This window comes from Theropithecus gelada, chromosome 12 (assembly GCF_003255815.1).
Source record: "Theropithecus gelada isolate Dixy chromosome 12, Tgel_1.0, whole genome shotgun sequence".
NCBI classification, from domain to species: Eukaryota; Metazoa; Chordata; class Mammalia; order Primates; family Cercopithecidae; genus Theropithecus; species Theropithecus gelada.
Window position 1 is genome coordinate 110,013,518 of NC_037680.1, and position 19,402 is coordinate 110,032,919.

At 46.1% G+C, this 19,402-nt stretch overlaps 1 protein-coding gene across 1 annotated transcript in view; it reads left to right on the forward strand.

Moving 5' to 3' along the window:
- Positions 1–19,402, forward strand: part of DGKD (diacylglycerol kinase delta) — a 117,315-nt gene that overhangs the window by 16,203 nt on the left and 81,710 nt on the right. Inside the window, exon 2 of the mRNA XM_025405089.1 lies at positions 17,825–17,935. Coding sequence (XP_025260874.1) covers positions 17,825–17,935 — 111 coding nt within the window. The remainder of the gene's footprint in view (positions 1–17,824; positions 17,936–19,402) is intronic.

Consider the following 19,402-nt stretch of genomic DNA (forward strand, 5'->3'; position numbering starts at 1 on the left):
CTCTGCAACCCAGGCTGGAGTGCAGTGGTGCAGTCATGGCTCACTGCAGCCTCCACATCTTGGGCTCAAGCAGTCCTCCCACCTCAGCTTCCCAAGTAGCTGTGACTACAGATGTGTGCCACCATGCCTGGCCAATTTTTAATTGTTTTGTAGAGAAGAGGTCTTACTGCGTTGTGCAGGTTGGTCTTGAACGCGGGCTCAAGTGGTCTTCTTGCGTCGGCCTCCCAGAGTGCTGGGATTACAGGTGTGAGCCACTGCACCCGGCTGACCTGTTTTCATTTCTTTTGGGTACATACATGTGAGTTAAATTGCTGGATAATTCTGTGTTTATCTTGTTGAGGAGCTGCCAAACCATTTTCCACAATGGCTGCACCATTGTAAGTTTCCTCCAGCAGTGTAGGAGAGTTCCCATGTTTCCACACTTGGCAACACTTGTTACTTTCTGCTTATTGTAATATAACGTTATAATATTTAATAATGTAAGAATATTGTATTATTAATCGGTTCCTCAGTGACTAACAGTGTTGAGCATCTTTTCGTGTGTTTGTTGACCATTTGTATATATTTTTTGAAGAAATATCTATTCAGATCCGTTGCCCATTTTCCAATCGGGTTGTCTTCTTGTTGTTGAATTGTAAGAGTTTTTTATATATTTTGAGTACTAGACCCTGATTAGATACATGATTTGCAAATATTTTCTCTGTGAGTTGTGTTTTCACTCTCTTGATAGTGTCCTTTGAGGCACAAAAGTTTTGAATTTTGATGAAGTCCGATTTTTTTCTTTTGTTGCTTGTGCTTTTGGTGTTATACTTAAGAAACCATCGCCTAATCCAGAGTCAAGATTTATACCTGTGTTCTTTCACGCGTTTTGTAGTTTCAGCTATTATTAATATATTTAGTCCTTGATCCATTTTGAGTTATTTTTTGTGTGTGGTGTGAGGTCAGGTTCCAACTTCATTCTTCCTGTGTGGATGTGCAGTTGCTCCAGCACCATCTGTTGAAGAGGAGTGCTCTCCAGCTGGAGTCTGCCTCGCCAGCTGTGCAAACAGCCCTGCAGTATTGAAAAACAGCCACAGAGCTTCTCAGGAGTGCTTGGTAATCTCAATGGAGTTCATAAAGTGATTCTTAATAGAATTATTCTTATGGATGGTTATGAGACATTTACATATTTAAAGGGTTTAAAAGGAAGTATCTGCATTTCAGAATTTTTACTGCCATGGAACTCATCTACATTTTATTTTGTTTTGTTTTATTTTTTTGAGACAGGGTCTCACTGTCACCCAGGCAGGAGTGCAGTGGTATGATCTCCGCTCACTGCAGCCTCTACGTCCTGAGCTCAAGTGATCCTCCCACTCAGCCTCCTGAGTAGGTGGGACCATAGGCATGCACCACCACACCTAGGTAATTTTTGTATTTTTTGTAGAGATGGGTTCTTGCTCTGTTGCCTAGGCTGTCCTCGAATTCCTGGGCTCAAGCAATCCGCCCGCCTCAGCCTCCCAAAGTGCTAGGATTACAGGTGTGAGCTACGGCGCCCAGCCTCTTCTGCATTTTAGATTTGAGAATATGGACTTGATTCAGTTCTTTTTATAGTTTGGTAAACTTGAAATAACACTCATCTCATTAAATCCAGTCTCATTTGACATTCTCTGTATTTGAATTCTGAAAAATGGACACTATAGTACTCAGAGGCTGGGCAGAAAGGAAGTCTGAGAAGTTGTTCTCTATCTCCTTTCTCTCTGTGTGGTTGCTGAACATTTCTATGTACTTCAGGAGGGCAAGCAGAACCAGGTTTGTCAAGAATTGAGGCATGAGTCTATTTTTTTTAGTTTTTATTTTTTTCTTACATTTAAGGGCGATCTGACAAATGAGGCGTGAGTCTAATGCCAAAGTGTATTTTTATTGTCCAATAGTCACATTGTCTGTGTTTTTATATCTGACTAGTGTTTTGAATAAGTGGGAATTTTGCTGTTTATAGAAACTCCTTGGTAGTTAACTGCAGCTTCTTTGTCCTCTGGCAGCAGAAATGGGTATAACCATTTGGGAAAGTGACTTAGTGAGTGAGTGAATAACTCCGAGAGACTCTTGGTCCAGAATTCTAACACTGGGACTCTATCCTGAGAAAATAATCTTAAATATGAAGCTCATGAACAACATGTTTATTGTACCATTAAATATAAAAAGTTGCAAACCACCCCAGTGTCCAAGTGCAGCTTGGGACAAACTCCACCAGAACACTCCAGTGTAATGACTCAGTGAGTTAATGATAATAGCTGATAAAATGGGTACTGTGGGCGAGTCCCGTGCTGTGCTCTGTGCGCGTGCTATGCCACTTCACCTTCACAACTTCATGGCGGCTGCACCAGGTCACAAAGCCGGAGAGTGGCTGTGTGCGAGGCTCTCAGTCCCTGAAGCCGCCAGCCAGGTAACTGAGGAGGGCAGCAACAGGGTACTGTGTGATGTTGGAGAAATAAAGAGGCAAAGCTGTGTTTACAGAATGCGTTTCAGCAGTGTGTAAAACACTGGGAATAAGGTGGAATAGGAGATAACACGAAGGAAGTTTCTCATGATATTGCAGGTCGGGTTAGGTGGTGGGATTTGCATTATTTTTATGTTTACATCTGCTTGCCTGCATATTCTGAAATGAGCATGTATTATTTTATACCAAAGGAAACAAAAAGGCATAACATGCTTCCCTTCAGTGGAAGACTCCTAATGGTAAGAGGGGCTGTGTCACCATGTGGTGATGATTCAGGATGGAGAAGTGGCTGCCCTCAGCCTTATCTGGAATGTCCTAAAACAACTGAAACAGTACTGTTGGATCAAAACAGATTGAATTTCAGGAGTCAAATATACAAAAGGACATGCTTGTGAAAATACAGGATTTAAGTTTCATAATATTCCTAATAAATGGGTACATTATATGGAACAACTTAATTATGTTCCCCTTTGTTTAAACTTTAAACTCCTGTGTTGAAATTAAATCTACACTTACCAAAGCGGCGAGCTCAAGGTCTTGATATAAATAGGATGTATTTTAGCTTGAAATATAAACTGTTTGATGCGTGCAACATTATCCGTTCTTTAGATATGTTCATAATGATATTACCATCCCTAAACATTTGAATAAATAAAAAAGAAATAGCATATAAAGGAATAACACACAAAGCAAAAGTAGATCTAGTTGCAGCATATTGTTGTTTGGAAAAGCAAGTTATTAAATAATTCGTATATCATATAACTCCCCTTTATGTTTTTTAGTTTAATTTTTTTTTGACACAGGGTTTTTTCTGTTTGTTTTCCAGCTCTGTCACCCAGGCTGGAGTGCAGTGGTGTGATCTCAGCTCACTGCAACCTCCGCCTCCCGGGTTCAAGCAATTCTCCTGCCTCAGTCTCCTGAGTAGCTGGGATTACAGGTCTCTGCCACGACACCTGGCTAGTTTTTGTATTTTTAGCAGAGACGGGATTTCACCATGTTGGCCAGGCTGGTTACGAACTCCTGACCTCAAGTGTTCCACCCGCCTCAGCCTCCCAAAGTGCTGGGATTACAGGTGTGAGCCACTGCACCTGGCCTTGACACAGGGTCTCGCCCTGTCACCCAGGCTGGAGTGCAGTGGTGCCATCATTGCTCACTGCAGCCTTGGACTCTTGGGCTCAGGTGATTTTCCTGTCTTGGCCTCCCCAGAGGCTGGGACTACATGTGTGTGCCACCATGCCCAACTAATTTTTAAATTTTTTGTAGAGATGGCATCTCACCGTGTTGCCCAGGCTGGTCTTGAACTCCTGGGCACAAGTGATTTGCCCACCTCTTTCTCCCAAAATGCTGAGATTACAGGTGTGAGCCATAGCACCTGGCAATTTTATTTTTATGTTTTTTTGTTTTTTTTTTTTTTTTTAGAGAGGCATACTCTTGTTCTGTCATCCAGGCTGCAGTGCAGTGGTTCAGTCATAGGTCACTGGAGCCTAAATTCCTGGGTTCAAGCAACTTTTCTGCCCCACTTTCCATAGTAGCTAGGACTACAGGCATATGCCACCATACCCAGCCAATTTTTAAAGTTTTTATAGAGATGGAGTCTCTATAAAAGCAGAGGGATACTTTACTATGCTATGTTGCCCAGGCTGGTCTTGGATTCCCGGGCTCAAGTGATCTGCCTGCCTCGTCCTCCCAAAGTGCTGAGATTACAGGTGTGAGATACCATGCCCAGCCCCACTTTTCTGTTTTATTTACACACTTGAAAACAGATGGAGCCGGGTGCGGTGGCTACGCCTGTAGTCCCAGCACTTTGGGTGCCCAAGTCGGACGGATCACCTGATGTCAGGAGTTCGAGACCAGCCTGGCCAACAAGGTAAAATCCTGTCTGTACTATAAATAACAAAAATTAGCCGTGTGTGATGGCGCACGCCTGTAGTCCCAGCTACTTGGGAGGCTGAGGCAAGAGAATCACTTGAACCTGGGAGGTAGAGGTTGCAGTGAGCCCAGACTGTGCCACCGCACTGCAGCCTGGGCGACAGAACAAATCTCTGTCTCAAAAAAGAAAAAAGAAAAAAAAAGAAAACAGATGGGAAGGACGTTATCTTGGAATGTGAATAGTAGGTGTTAGCAGTGGCTGGGCTCTGGGTGGTCTCAAGTAAATAAAAAGTAACCTCCAGCAAACAAGTCTGCCATGAGTTGGGCCGTTTAACACAGGACTTTATTTCCACCAAATGTCAGAAAACAGGTGAGGAAGCAGCTGGTTGAGCACGTGCCAGGGGAGAGGAGGTTGAATGCTGATAGTGGCAGCACTGCTGCGTTGTTCTCAGGTGCTTGTGAGATCCATAGGTCAGGAAGCTGGGGAGCCTGCCTCTGGCCCAGGCAGCACCAGCTTCAGGCCTCTGGTATGTTTCACTGACTTCCAGGTTTCCAAAGCGCCCTGTCTGCACCCCTCTTATGACACTCAAAAACAATTTGTGGAAATTTCCAAACAGACGCAGAAGTAGAGACCGTTGAATTAATTACATCAGCCTTGTGTCTTTCTTGTTTCATCTGTTTCCACCCCCTTCTCCCACCCCTACTTTTTTTCCTGAGCATTTTAAAGCGAATTATTCTGTTCTTCCTACTATGTCAAGTATCCTTCTGCTGGAGCAGTTTCCTGAAAGGTCAAGGGTCGAGTCCCTTTCATTGTAGTATTCCAAGCCGCACTCAGCACTCAAGTGTTCAATAAACATTTATTGAAACAGAGTGATTTCATTCCACAGCTCGATAGGGAGATGGATTTTGTTCTGTAGGTTTCACAGAAGCTGAATCTTTCCTACCTTCATGAACCACAGATAGCATGGTGTATTTTGGGATGTCGCTCCTGCTGCTGGTGGTTAAGGTTTGTGCCTTTGGTGTGTAGTAGAGATGGGTTTGTGCATAAATTCACTTTCAGAAAAAGTAGGATGATTGGTTATGGCTTTAATTTAGTCTGAACTTGTACAGACAAAAATAATGAAAAGTAAATCTTCCCCAAACATAAAAAAATGTTTTTCATTTGCTGTCTAAGCATGGAGAGAGTTGAAATCAGACAGGTCTGAGTCTGAAGCCCACATCTGTCACTTCACTGTAGATATCTGTGTCCTCTCTGGACCCGAATTTCTTCATTAGTAAAATGGGGCCATAACTATTGTATGGGGCAAATTAAATACAGATTTTACATAAGCTCCTGGCACATAACAGGCACTTCATAAATACTGATTCTTTCTTCTCCTTGCCCATGATTCTGTGAAATGGGAACATTTCCTGGGCCTCCCTTAGACGGTCATTGTATGGATAAAATGGGTAATCTCTGGAAAGTGCTTACACCTGAGCCTGGAGCAAGTCAGAGCTCATCTTCCTGGGTACTGCTACGGGTGCAGCCCCTGCCCTGGAAGTCCTTTTAAAATCATATGTGTGCCTTCCCTGTCTTGTCTACCCTGTTCCCTTTCCCTAGAGGTAACCACTTAACCATTTTAATTGTTATTTTGGTTAAATTGTTTCTTTTTGAAAAAAAACTTTAAGTTTATCTTCTTCACACACACACAATGTCCTCCTTTTTTTTTTTTTTGAGACGGAGTCTCGCTCTGGCGCCCAGGCTGGAGTGCAGTGGCCGGATCTCAGCTCACTGCAAGCTCCGCCTCCCGGGTTCACGCCATTCTCCTGCCTCAGCCTCCTGAGTAGCTGGGACTACAGGCGCCCGCCACCTCGCCCGGCTAGTTTATTTTTGTATTTTTTAGTAGAGACGGGGTCTCACCGTGTTAGCCAGGATGGTCTCGATCTCCCGACCTCGTGATCCGCCCGTCTCGGCCTCCCAAAGTGCTGGGATTACAGGCTTGAGCCACCGCGCCCGGCCAATGTCCTCCTTTTTACACAAAGATACTAATAGCATGTTCCTTTTTTTTTTTTTGAGATGGAGTTTTGCTCTTGTCTCCCAGGCTGGAGTGCAATGGCACGATCTCGGCTCACTTCAACTTCCACCTCCCAGGTTCAGATGATTCTCCTGTTTCAGCCTCCCGAGTAGGTGGAATTACAGGCGTGTACCACCACGTCCGGATAATTTTTTGTATTTTTAGTAGAGTTGGGGTTTCACCATATTGGCCAGGCTGGTCTCCAACTCCTAACCTCAGGTGATCCGCCGGCTTTGGCCTCCCAAAGTGCTGGGATTACAGGCGTGAGCCACTGCACCTGGCCTCTTAATAGCATGTTCTATGCATGTTCTGCACAGTTCTCTTTTTACTTACTCTGATTTGGAGACCATTCCATAACATATAAAGATATATTCCACAATCCTCGTATAGATATGTGGTACTGCAGAGTTTGAATGTACTGTAGTTTTTCGACCACTAGCCTGTTGGTGGGCATTTGGGTTATTTTCAGTGTTCTACTATAATAGTTTGTAGCACATAGCCTTGTACAAACTTTGTTTTCTATTTTGCCAAGGTGTCTTTTGGGATAGATTCCTAGGAGTGGGCTTGCTAGATCAAAAGAGTAAACACATGAATAACCGCTCTGGATTTTGCCAAGTGTTTGTCTTCAGGGCCATCCCATTTTGCAGTCGTGTCGAGTGCCCATCTCCCCATTGCCATAGAAGCAGAATGTGTTGCCTCTTTGTTTGTTTGTTTTTTAAATTTGTTTTGAGATAGGGTCTTGCTCTGTTGCCCAAGCTGGAGTGCAGTGGTGTGATCACAGCTCACCGCAGCAACCTCTACATCTTGGGCTCAGGTGATCCTCCCACCTCAGCCTCTCAAGTAGCTGGAACTGTAGGTGCACTAATTTTTAAATAATATTATTTTTTGTAGAGGTGGGTTCTCTATGTTGCTCAGGCTAGCCTTGAACTCCTGGTCTCAGGTGATCCTCTCACCTCAGCTTTGCAAGTAGCTTGGACCACAGGTGTGCACCACCATGCCCAGATCGTTTTTTTTTTTTTAATTTGAGGCCGGGTGTGGTGGCTCACACCTGTAATCCTAGCACTTTGGGAGGCCTAGGTGGGCGGATTGCCTGAGCTTAGGAGACCAGCCTGGGCAACATGGTGAAACCCCATCTCTACTAAAATACAAAAATTAGCTGGGCGTGGTGGCTTGTGCTTATAGTCCCAGCTACTCAGGAGGCTGAGGCAGGAGAATTGCTTGAACCAGGGAGGCGGAGGTTGCAGTGAGCCGAGATCGCGCCACTGCACTCCAGCCTGGGCGACAGAGCGCGACTCCATCTCAAAAAAAAAAAAAAAATTGTAGAGATGGGGTCTCACTGTGTTGCCTAGGCTGGTCTCAAACTCCTGGGCTCAAACTATCCTCCTGCCTCAGCCTCCCAAAGTTCTGGGGTTACAGGCGTGAGCTACTGTGCCCAGCCTTGTTTGTTTCTTGTCAGTTTGATGGTGCAAATAGTATTGTCACTTAGTTTTGTTTTTCTCTTCTGAGCTAAGTTGAGCATCTTTTCCTTCGTTTCAGGGCCTTTTGCAGTTTTTTTTCTGTCAAATGTTTGTTCATGTTTTTTGTCCCTTTTTCTACCAGGTTGTTAGTCTGTTCTCAATTTTTTTAAGTTCTTTAAAGATTAGGGATATTAGTCCTTTGTGGTATTTTGTAAAACTTCCTGGCCTGGTGTGGTGGCTTATACCTGCAATAAGGGAGGCCAAGGCCTGAGGATTGCCTGAGCAACATAGCGAGACCCTGTCTCTACAAAGCAAAACAAAACAAAACAAGTGCACCTGTAGTCCTAGCTACTTGGGAGGCTGAGATAGGAGGATCACTTGAGCCCAAGAGGTCAAGGCTGCGGTGAGCTGTGATTGAGCCACTGTAGTCCAGCCTGGTTGACAGTGTGAGAACCTGTTTCAAAACAAAAACAAAACTTCCTGAGGCACTGGCCTCAATTTTTTTAAGTTCTTTAAAGATTAGGGATATTAGCGCTTTGTGGTATTTTGTAAAACTTTCTAGCCTGGTGTGGTGGCTTAATTAAGATAATTAATTAATTAATTAAGATAAATAAACCCACTAAACCCAAGGGACTGTTGGTCTGGGGAGGGAGACAGCCTCATAATGGATGTTCATGTACTTGCAAAGTGATGACAGCTAGTTCTGCCTGGGGGGAGTCTGGGAAGACTTCCTGAAGGTGGTGGCATTTGACTTAGGTCTCAAAGCTTAGTCAGTAGAAGAGGAGCTGAGGATTTCCAGGCAGAGGAAAGAGTATATTCAAAGGAGTGGGGAAATAAAGGAGTCAGTTGTGTTTGGGTCAGGTGGTTCTGGGAGGGGTGAGAGAGGAGCCTTTCAGATTGGGAGGAGCCCTGTGGGCCCGCGAAGCCTTCCTAGATGCCATGGAAAGTGAGGAGAGGTGTGGGAGTGGGCCCTGGCTCTGAGACCGTATTCTTCTTCGAGTCACCTGGGAGCTTCTAACACGGTGGCTCCCTGCCCCTCCAACACTGATGCTCGTCACTGGTTGGGTGGGGCCGGTGGTCACTGTTTCTCAAAGCTTGTCAGGTAATTGTAATTGGCAGTTGGGGTGAGATCCTCCCGTTGAGAGAGAGAATTGTGGCAGCAGGTTGGAGGAAGGATGCACAGAGAACAAACTTGGTGTGCTTAGGAGCCACCTGGGCTCTTGGCAAAAATTCATATTTCCAAGGCTCAGGAGGTTGGGCTGGAGCAGTAATTTGCTTTTTCTTTCTTTCTTTCTTTTATTTTATTTCTATATTATTATTTTAATAACATGTATTTTTTTAAAAACTAGTTCAGTGAAGTAGTGAGAATGGGGTAGAGAATAGAGCAAGGAGTTCAGTCTGTAGCTGGTTGTGAACCCTCATTTGAGATAGCTCACTGCCTTCAGGCCAGCCATAGCCTGCATTTTTAACAAACGTTCCAGGGATTCTGATGTGGTGGTCTGGGCCACACTTTGAGACACACTGAGCCTGAGACAAGAGGCAGAACAACTTAAGCCTGAGGTAGGCGGGGCTGAAGAGGAGGGGCAGAATCTTCCATTATTTTATTTATTTATTTATTTATTTTTGAGACAGAGTCTCTCTCTGTCGCCCAGGCTGGAGTGTGGTGGCCGGATCTCCGCTCACTGCAAGCTCTGCCTCCCGGGTTTACGCCATTCTCCTGCCTCAGCCTCCCGAGTAGCTGGGACTACAGGCGCCTGCCACCTCACCTGGCTAGTTTTTTTGTATTTTTTAGTAGAGACAGGGTTTCACCGTGGAATCTTCCATTATTTTAACAAATACAATCAATGATCCTAGGTAGCCAGTTAGGAATGGGGAGTGAAGGAGGAAAAGAGTTGAGCGCCTGCTACTTCTTTTAGATTTGATGATGCTATTAATATTAACTAAAGAGGAAATGTGGGGTCAGTGAACAGTGAGATGAGGTACATTTCAGTGTAGAGGCCTGGCCCGTGGGGACGCCAGCATGCAAGACTAGGTTTGAGTAGCAGTGATGCTGACAGAGCGGGAGTGAACTCAGCTAACCCCTCGTCATCAGCCAGGAATGCATTTGGCTGCAGGTTGATGTCGTCAGGACCCACACTGGCTACCTTGGAGCCTCAACATGCTTGCTACAGCACTAGATGTTGTGTGTTCATTCAAAGCAAAGGTGGCACTGCGGCTACATGTGTTCCCATATACCAGCCGAGCACTCACCTACCTCCCCACCCCCAACAGAACTGCTTAGGTCTCCTTGACCGGTACTGGCGTAATGGGGATTAGCCCTATGATGAAAGGCCCCCCCGCCCACCACCCCCAACTCAGAAGCAAGGTCCTGTGAGCAGTGAGGATGTCTGTGTATGTGTGTGGAGGTGTTAACAGTGTTGGCCATACCACAGTAAGAGAAGTGTCCTGGGTTTAGGAAAAGTGAGTGTGAACTCCAAATGAAGGGCACATCTGGAGCAGCTCTCTCTTGGGTGTTTGGGTGTACACATTGTTGCCACTTTTTGGCTTTTTTGGTTTGGTCCTTGCTCACATTAGTGGGGGCAGGAATGAGGTGTCACTCCTCCTGTCAGTAGAAGCTTTGGCATAGGAGCTTTGGGACATGGTCAGTTTTAATCTTGGTGGCAGTGCATTGAAAACAAGGGTAGTGGCAGTGGGGAAATTGGATTCTCTTGATGGGTAAGGGAAGGATGATGTCCTTTTTCCATGGGTTGGTGTTTTGGAGTCTTCAGAAAACCTATGTTGGATTCCTTTCTGTCAGAGTTAGCACCAGACTCGGGGTCTGGCTCTGCAGAGCTGAGTGGGATTCTGCAGCGCCATGGTTGCCTGGTGTGCTGTCTCCTGCTGGCCGTTGGTGTCATGAAGATGCTGATGTGGCGCACATTCCATTGCCGCCTTGAGCATTCCCTCAACTTCTGCCAGGATGCAGTAAGATCAGGTTATAGGTAGATAGGTGGTGGGTAAGTTGCAGGTAGTTCCTGAATGAGGATGAATCTGTGGGTAGTGTTTTGAGTAGATACAGGAATTTACCTTTGCTTAATTGATTTAAATCAGACTTTTATGCTGAAGTTTTATTTTGCCAACAAGTATTGTCTGGGCTCTGGGTTTGAATTCTAGGTGTGACATTCATTAGCCAAATGGCCTTGGGTGAATTACTTAATCCTCTGGCCCTCAGTTTCCTTGTAAAGTGGGGATATTACCACCACTTTCAAAATTGATGTGAGGATTAAAAGATGAAAATGGCTCCTACTCGGGTAGTGGATGTGGTATGTGTGAAGTGTTGGAGATAATCTGGAGGTCTTTGAATATGTTTTGCATGCCTTATGTTTTGTGAACAAATTATTTTCTGATTGCTTCCTATTTGTGAATCATGGTGCTTATAAATTGCAAACCACAGACGAAGCTTTGAGTTAGAATTGGAGAGACCTGGGATTTCTTTTGTGACCTGTCATTAGTTGTTCAACCGGGCAAGTTACTTAGTCTCTCTGTTTACCAGTTTTCTTATTAGTTAACTGGAATGTTAGTTTCTGTCTCATAGACCAGAAATGTTTGTTCTGTTAAGAAGACAAGTAAATATAAAAATAACGCATGAAAATTTAAAGTTACATGCAAATTGGGCCAGGTGCGGTGGCTCACGCCTGTAATCCCAGCACTTTGGGAGGCTGAGGTGGGTGGATTACCTGAGGTCAGGAGTTCGAGACCAGCCTGGCCAACATGGTGAAACCCCATCTCTACTAAAAATACAAAAAATTAGCTGGGCGTGTAGTGCGCGCCTGTAGTCCCAGCTACTCGGTAGGCTGAGGCAGGAGAATCACTTGAACCTGGGAGGTGGAGGTTGCAGTGAGCCGAGACCATGCTACTGCACTCCAGACTGGGCAACAGAGCAAGACTCCGTCTCAGAAAACAAACAAACAAAGTGATATGCAAATTGATAGAAGTAAGTTTTACCAGCTACTTTCCACTGAAACATTTGTATGTTAATGTTTTATGCTAGTATTTCCACTTTGGGGGACTTTGTGAATTTGGGTGATGTTGCTTAATTAACCATAGTCAGGTTTCTGTTTTACCTGCTTTTTTGTTGTTGTTGAAGGACTGGGAAGGTCTAAAGGACAGATAGATGGCTGAAGTGGACATTTGGCTAATTTTTATTCCTTTCTCCTATTGTTTTTTTTTGTTCCCCTCCCCAGTTTCCCAGCTGTCTGCCTGCAGCCCCTCTGTCCAGGTCACTTTGGGCAGGCTGTGGCTTGCTGCCCTCAGCCTCTGGACACGTGTCTCTTGGTTGGCCCCCTCCATTTTCTTCACCCCATGTGGCAGCTGTTTTTCATTTGTTTGTCTTTTACTGTGTAAATGTGGAAATCCTCACTCCTTACATGCTCGAGACATTAACGCTAATAGTCTGAGATTTTACTTCTGTCCTCATATTGATTAACTGTATTTTTCCCTTTACCGTTTTATATGTAGAATGATACATAGAGTATACATGTAAGTTGAGAAACACAGTCATGGACTGTGCACATGTGGACCCACCTGCACGGCTGATTGCCAAGGTACTCTTCTGTGGCATCCCCCAGGGTTAAGCATCCTTTGGGGTTTAGTCTCCATTTAACTTACTCTTCTGGTAAATGCCAGTTCACACTTTCTATTGGTTTTCTTTTTGGTGGTTTTTCTTTTTCCGTGGGAGTTTCTTTTTTCTTTTTTTTTTGAGAGGGAATTTCACTCTTGTCACCCAGGCAAGAGTGCAATGGCATGATCTTGGCCCAGTGCAACCTCCGTCTGCTGGGTTCAAGCGATTCTCCTGTCTCAGCCTCCCAAGTAGCTGGGATTACAGGTATCCGCCTCCATGCCCAGCTGATATTTGTATTTTTCGTAGAGACAGGGTTTCACTGTATTGGCCAGGCTGGTCTCGAACTCCTGACCTCAGGTGATCCACCTGCCTTGGCCTCCCAAAGTGCTGGAATTACAGTCATGAGCCACTGCGCCCAGCCCGTTCTGTGGGAGTTTCTGCTATATTCTGGTTACTGACTGACTGTCAGCAGTAGTGTACATATTTTTCCCACCTTGGCTTTTCTTTTATCTCTTTTTGAGGTGTCTTTGATGAGCAGAAATTCTCAATTGTAATATAGTTGAGTTTAACAGTCATAGCTTATATCTAATAGTTTTTTCTATTATATTTAAGAATCTCTTCCCAATTCCAAAGTCACTGGAAATTCTCTTTCGTCTGCTGGAAGTTTTGAAGTTCTTCTGCCTTTTGCTCTAGCACACCCAGAGTCTACCAAGAGCTTACGCATGTGATGTCCTTGGGTAACCTGACATCTCAGCCCCTTTGCTGAAATCCCCCTCCCTCCAAACCCCGGTTTGCAGTGCCACCTGTTTTATACATCAAGCTTCCAAATCTGCAAGGGTCTGTTTCTGGGCGCTCTTTGGTCCCCAAATTCCACTTCTCTTAATTTGCTCTAAGGATAGTTGAGGACATAAGCAGATATTTACTTACGGGAATGTCCGCTGAAATTCTGATGATAGCATTGAGGGAGCAGGAAATATTCTAAATCTTCTGGCAGTGGGAAGCAGGTGAATGATGGAGAGGAGAGTGTGTAGGTGCAGTGAGATACTCGGTAGCCAACAAAAATGCATTTGCTGATGCAGCTATATGGTAATAATATACATGACAGAAAAAGTAGCAAGGTCAAACAACAGTATGTACAGTATGGATTCCATGTTCATAAAAAGAAAGTTGTAAGTTGAAAAAAACCTGTCATCTTTGCTTTCTCTTGTCCCGGTCACACTCAGGGTGATTTTATCTGGCTTCGACCCCATCAAGCCACCGTGTCCGCTCTGGCATGTCCTCGGTGACCCCCTGGTGGCTGCTTCCTTTATCCTAGCCTCAGTTCTCATTTATGACCTCGCTGCTACATTGGACATCACTGATGCGATCTTCTCGACGTGATGTCTCCTCTCCTGCACTTCTGCCCACTTTCTTCTCGTTCTCCTTTCTGGCTTTCCTTTCTCGATGTTGGTGTCCCTGGGTTCCCATTTCCCTGGGCCTCCATGCACTCCATGCTTTCTCCTTTGGGGCCCTTGGCAAGGCATCTCCTGCGTTAAACCTTCTCCTACATCACAGACCTGCAGTGCTGGCTGTCGCCTCACACTGAACTCCCCTGATGTCCTCGAGGCCCGCAGACTCAGCACGTCCAGAATGAAACCGACGTCCCCCCACTGAGCCGCACTCTTCAGAGGTGTCCAGGATTTCGGTCCTGTCTCCTCCCCTTCACCTCGGTCAATTGTCACATCTTTCTGAACATTCCTGTGCCTGTGTCCATCTCTCCCCTGCCACCCCAGACTCTTGTCACCAACTCCCCCCTTATGCGAGTTTCTGAAGTGTTCTGCCAGCCTCCACGTTTCACCCCCTCTTCTTTCCCACACTGTGGCCACAGTCAGCTTTCCAGAGTGAGTGTATTTCTGAGCCACCACCGGGCTCTGTCTCTAGCCCCAAGGAGCAGCTGCGGGCCTCTGCTTGCCCAGCCCCTCCTCCCTGGCCTGCTCAGGTACCTGTTGTTCAGGCAGCCTCTCTTATGGGACATTGCTCACTGCCCTGTGCCCCACATCCCAGAGCACTCCGGTGTGTATACGTCTGCCCTCCTGTGGTCTGAGCTCCTGCCCGTGCAGCCCTCAGAGCCCAGTGCGGTGACCAGCATCTGGAGACATGGCCATGTGTCGGAGAGGGGTCAACCTCACCCTGTGACTGGGCCTGCTGATCCCTTTCAGACAGAGTCTGTTCTGGACTTTCTCTGTCCCCTGGTTTGAAGCCCTTTTCAAGGGCATTCTCAGAGGTGTCTTACTCTTCAGCAAGGACCACTGGAGACTTGCGCTTCCCCGCAAACAGCTGCACGTGGTAGTCTTGGACCTGTGGGCTGGGCATATGTCTGTCGGGTCAGTGGGTGGCCGTGGACCACGCTGCAGCTCAGGCCCAGTGCTCTCGCCAGCTTCCTCTGGAGAGCCCAGCACTGGGATTGGTGTCTCACCTGTGTTTGCTGGTGGGCGCTTGTTCACTTTCCACCTGCTGCTCTCTCTCTGACTGGAGCTTGAGAGTTTTCTTGGTGCAGTGTGTGTTGCAAATTTGTCTCTGATTGGAATAAGGGTATCCTAGATGGCTTGAACGACAGTCGGCCCTTTTGTTTGTGCATAGAACCCAACAAAGTGACTGTAAGAGCCTGGTGGCCCGGCATGGCCTGAGCGAACTGTGCAAGGGCCTGGCCCTTTCACCCCTGACTCTGCTCTAGGGGGCAAGGAGAGGCCTTGTCAGCCGAGCAGCATTTCCTGTGGGTGCCTTTCACAGCTGCCACGTGCAAAATACAGCACATTATTTTGGGGTGTTATTTTCTTGACCACTTTTGGTTCATTGCTTTTGACTAAATGTTTAAAAATATTCTGCAGCATATCTATAGTACTCACAAGCAGCGAATCAGGAGAAGAAATGCAGTTTCTGAGAAGGCTTCAAAGAAATCATGGTCTTTATCTCTTCCCCAGCCTTTTCCGCTGAAACCCACCAGTCTTTTTCTGAGCACTCTTGTTCTATAAATAAAGCAACAGCTCTCCTTGGGCAGCCCAAGATCGCAGACTCTCATCCGCCCTCAGAAAGATTGTGCATGTGCGTGTGCGTGTGTGTGTGTGTAAGAGTGGTGGTGCAGTGAGTTGTGTTTTAATTTTGCTTTTCTTTTATGTATGAGATGTGTAGCAGGAGATGCAAGAAAAAATACTCTAGCATCTGTCCTTTAAAGATAACTTATTATAACTTTTCTGGGTTTTGGCTTGTTGGTTTTGTCTTTTTTTTTTTTTTTTTTTTTTTTGCCCATTTAGGGAAGAGATGGAAGTGATTGCTTTCCGTGCAGAGGTAAGGAAGAGGAATGGGGGGCCAGGAGAGATGTCCTCACAGTGAGGCCTTTGAGGTCAACAGAGAAAGGGTCTCGTGATGTATGTTTTAGGCTACTGTGGATGGCATTGCTCTGTGCAGATGTATTTGAAATGAGTGTCATCCATGTGTACTTGGATCTGAAAAGGGTGTTTGGAAACAAATACCATTTCTCAGTCCTTCACAGTGAAGACTGGTTTGTATCCTCACTCCCAGAATCAGGGGGTGGGACTTTCTGTCTGCCTTGGATCACCCTTGTTCTGTTTTGAACGGGACCCCAGATGCTAGCTGTATGCTGGGGATCCTTGCTGTCTCTAGGGGAGCGGGTAGGGATGGGAAGGTCACTTCTGGCAAACAAGCCTCATCAGGATGCTTGATCGTTGGATAATGTTGGGCTCCTCTCTTTTTCCTTCCTGGCACTCTTTAATTACTGGGGAAAGGGTGGGTGCCTTTTTCAGAAGTGTGAGGTGAATGTATAAGCCAAGAATGAGTCAGTAGATTCTTCAGCAGCTCTCCCTTGCGCCGATCCTCTAGAGTTGGAAAGGGCTGCTGTCATGCCACCGGGCCAGTGCCGAAAGCAGAGTTCGCCACGATTGGCATGTGCTGGTGAGCAAGAAGCTCTTGGAAGTGGTCGTGAGTGCAGCCAGTTTCCCCCAACCCAGGAAGGGCACAGTGAGGATGGCTTGTTGCAGGATAAGGAGGAGACCCCTAGGCACTGTGCATTGGCCTGTGCTATGCTCTCCGGGCGTGGTCCTGGTGTCCGTCCACATGTTGATGGGGTGTCGGGGTGGGGGCTTTCTGCAGCCTTCCCTGTTCCGCTCTCTCCTGTTGTGAACGGCCGGTAGACGGATCGGGCAGTGCAGTGTTCCGCGCTTGCATTCTGGCACAAGTGGGAGACAGGAGCCTCCTGTGTCTTGCTCTTGCTGGTTTTATGTTAGGGAGTTTTCAGCGTTTGTGGATACTTAAGAACTTTGTGCACGCACCGTTTAAAACATTGACGTAAAGTGCAGAGCTATATGGGATTAGGTAATTAAGCAAAAGCTTCTCTGAACCAGTGTGCTTGTCTTTGAACAGAATTTTTAGGAAGCCTCCCTCCGTTTCCATGCTGAGGCCCTTGTGGACTGGGCATTTCTGTGAGGTGGGATGTAACATAGTGTGCAAACGCTGAGAGCCAGGTTCTTGTCTTCATGCATGTCGTTTATTCTTTCTGACTGTGTTAATGGCTCCAAGTACGTCAGAAAGTCTCATGACCAAGTAGTTCCTTACGCATTTGATGTTTTGGTGGCATGGGCTGTGTAAGGCGGGGGAGCAGCTCCGGGATAAGTAGTGTCCCCTTCATTCTTGGCTTTAATTGAGCCAAGGTGAGTGGACTGTAGAGTCAATTTCTGGATTCTTATAAGAGAACATCTTGTGTTATGGGGTGAACTCATCAGATTTTCGGGTTGAGAGGAGTTTTAGTGTCTGTGGCTGAGGCACTTCCCTCTCATGGTGTGTGCAGATGCACACACCCAGCCTGTGAGTGGTGGGTTGGGCTGAGGGTGCAGGCCTGGAGCTTCTGAGCCCCAGAGCCACTGATGTAGACAGCTTTGGCAGCAGCATCCTGAGAAATGGCAGGGGGCCAGAGAACACAGAGACAGGGCCAAGAATAGCTGAAAAATACCAAATGTTGAAGTTGGAGAATGCACTGGCCCCAAGTCCCAGTGTCTTCCCAGCTGCTGCGTACTGTGGCCCTGTGAGCCTCAGTGTCCTTTCTTCATGTTGCCAGTGCATCCAGGGCACACCCTGGGCCTCTGACACCCCCACCCACACAGGCACACATTGCCCCATAGAGGAAAGGATTGGTGCAACCCCCGTCCCCCCGGCAGCGTGCTGGGCCTGTGCATAGGTCAAGGTCTGTTGAGAGTGTGAGAAATATTTTCTGTTGGAGACATGAATATGTTTCAGCCACAACAGGGTGCGTTTCAGCTGGAAGAGTGAAAGGGCACCTTGAAAACTCAAGTTTATGAATATGTTTCTGTACTTTCAGACCATCATCAAAGAGGGGATGCTGACCAAACAGAACAATTCATTCCAGCGATCAAAAAGGAGATACTTTAAGCTTCGAGGGCGAACGCTTTACTATGCCAAAACGGCAAAGGTGAGGCCCCATGCAGGAAAACACGCGTGAGGACATCACAGGAGCTGTCCCGGGGGAGGAATTGGGGGTGCCGAGTCCTTGTGTGGGAAAAGCTTCAATTTTCAGGTCTGTTATTGCCAGTGAGTTTTGTAACACTCCACACTGTCAGGTTTTACTTGTCTCAAGGTATGTTTTATTTCTTATCAAAATTAATTTCTATTCATTTTCCTTTTCTTTAATGTCATCAGTAATGGGGAAAAGGAAAAAAAGGGTCACAGAAACAGCCACATTAAAGTTGGATATCTTTCTTTCAGAAAGGTTGGGGGGAATCACAGGGTTATGAATTTTGTCTTATTATTATTAAATAATTCTTTATTCTTTAAGTATATTGAGCTTTTTTTTTTATTTTTTGTTTTTTTTTTGAGAGGGAGTCTTGCTCTGTTATCCAGGCTGGAGTGCATTGGCGAGATCTCAGCTCACTGCACCCTCTGCCTCCTGGGTTCAAGCAATTCTCCTGACTCAGCCTCTCGAGTAGCTGGGATTATAGGCACCTGCAACCACGCCTAGCTTATATTTTGTATTTTAGTAGAGATGGGGTTTCACTATGTAGGTCAAGCTGGTCTCAAACTCCTGACCTCAAATGATCTGCCTGCCTTGGCCTCCCAAAGTGCTGGGATTACAGGCGTGAGCCACCCATGCCTGGCCTAGAGATGGGGTTTCACCACATTGCCCAGGCTGGTCTTGAACTCCTGACCTCAAGTGATCCTCCTGCCTTAGCCTCCCAAGGTGCTGGGATTATAGGCATGAGCCACTGTGCCTGGCCAAAGTAGAAGGAGCTGAGCTTTTTGATGTGTGAACAGAAATGGGAAATTCTTTATTTTTAGGCTTTCTAGCAATTAACCTTCTTTCTGTTGCCCTATTGTAGGTAGATTTAAAACTAGAAGCACCAGGTGGGTGCTGCTGGAGGAGGAGCAGCCAGTGAAAGTCACAGATTACTGCCATGTTTAAGCGGATGTGGTGTTAGACATTCAGACACCATTGTGTTAGCTGGGATTCCGAATACCTGTATTTTTATATCAGTATTGGTGTCAGTACTAATATTTTGGTATTTAAGAAATCTGGGATCTGAATTATTTACATTTTGAGACATAGCCCTAGAAAGTTACTGCATTAAAATTTGAAATGGAACAAAGCAGCTTTTTTAGAAAGGGTTCTGACCACTTCCCTCACTTAAAAAAAAAAAAAAACACGAGAAAACACCTTTTACAGTTAGTTCTGGGGGCGAGGGGAGGGGGAAGTTTACTTAAAATATTGAGTCTCTTTTCTGAGTAATTAGTGTGATTTTCTCCAGGGTTCCTCATAGAGCCATCGTAGAATAGAGGGGATGGTATATGGGAAACAGCAGGCAGGGGCTGTGCTGGGGGACTGTGACCGTGTAGGGAATGGAAAGGGAGATGGGGGAGGTCCCCAGGCCTGATTCCCAGCCTG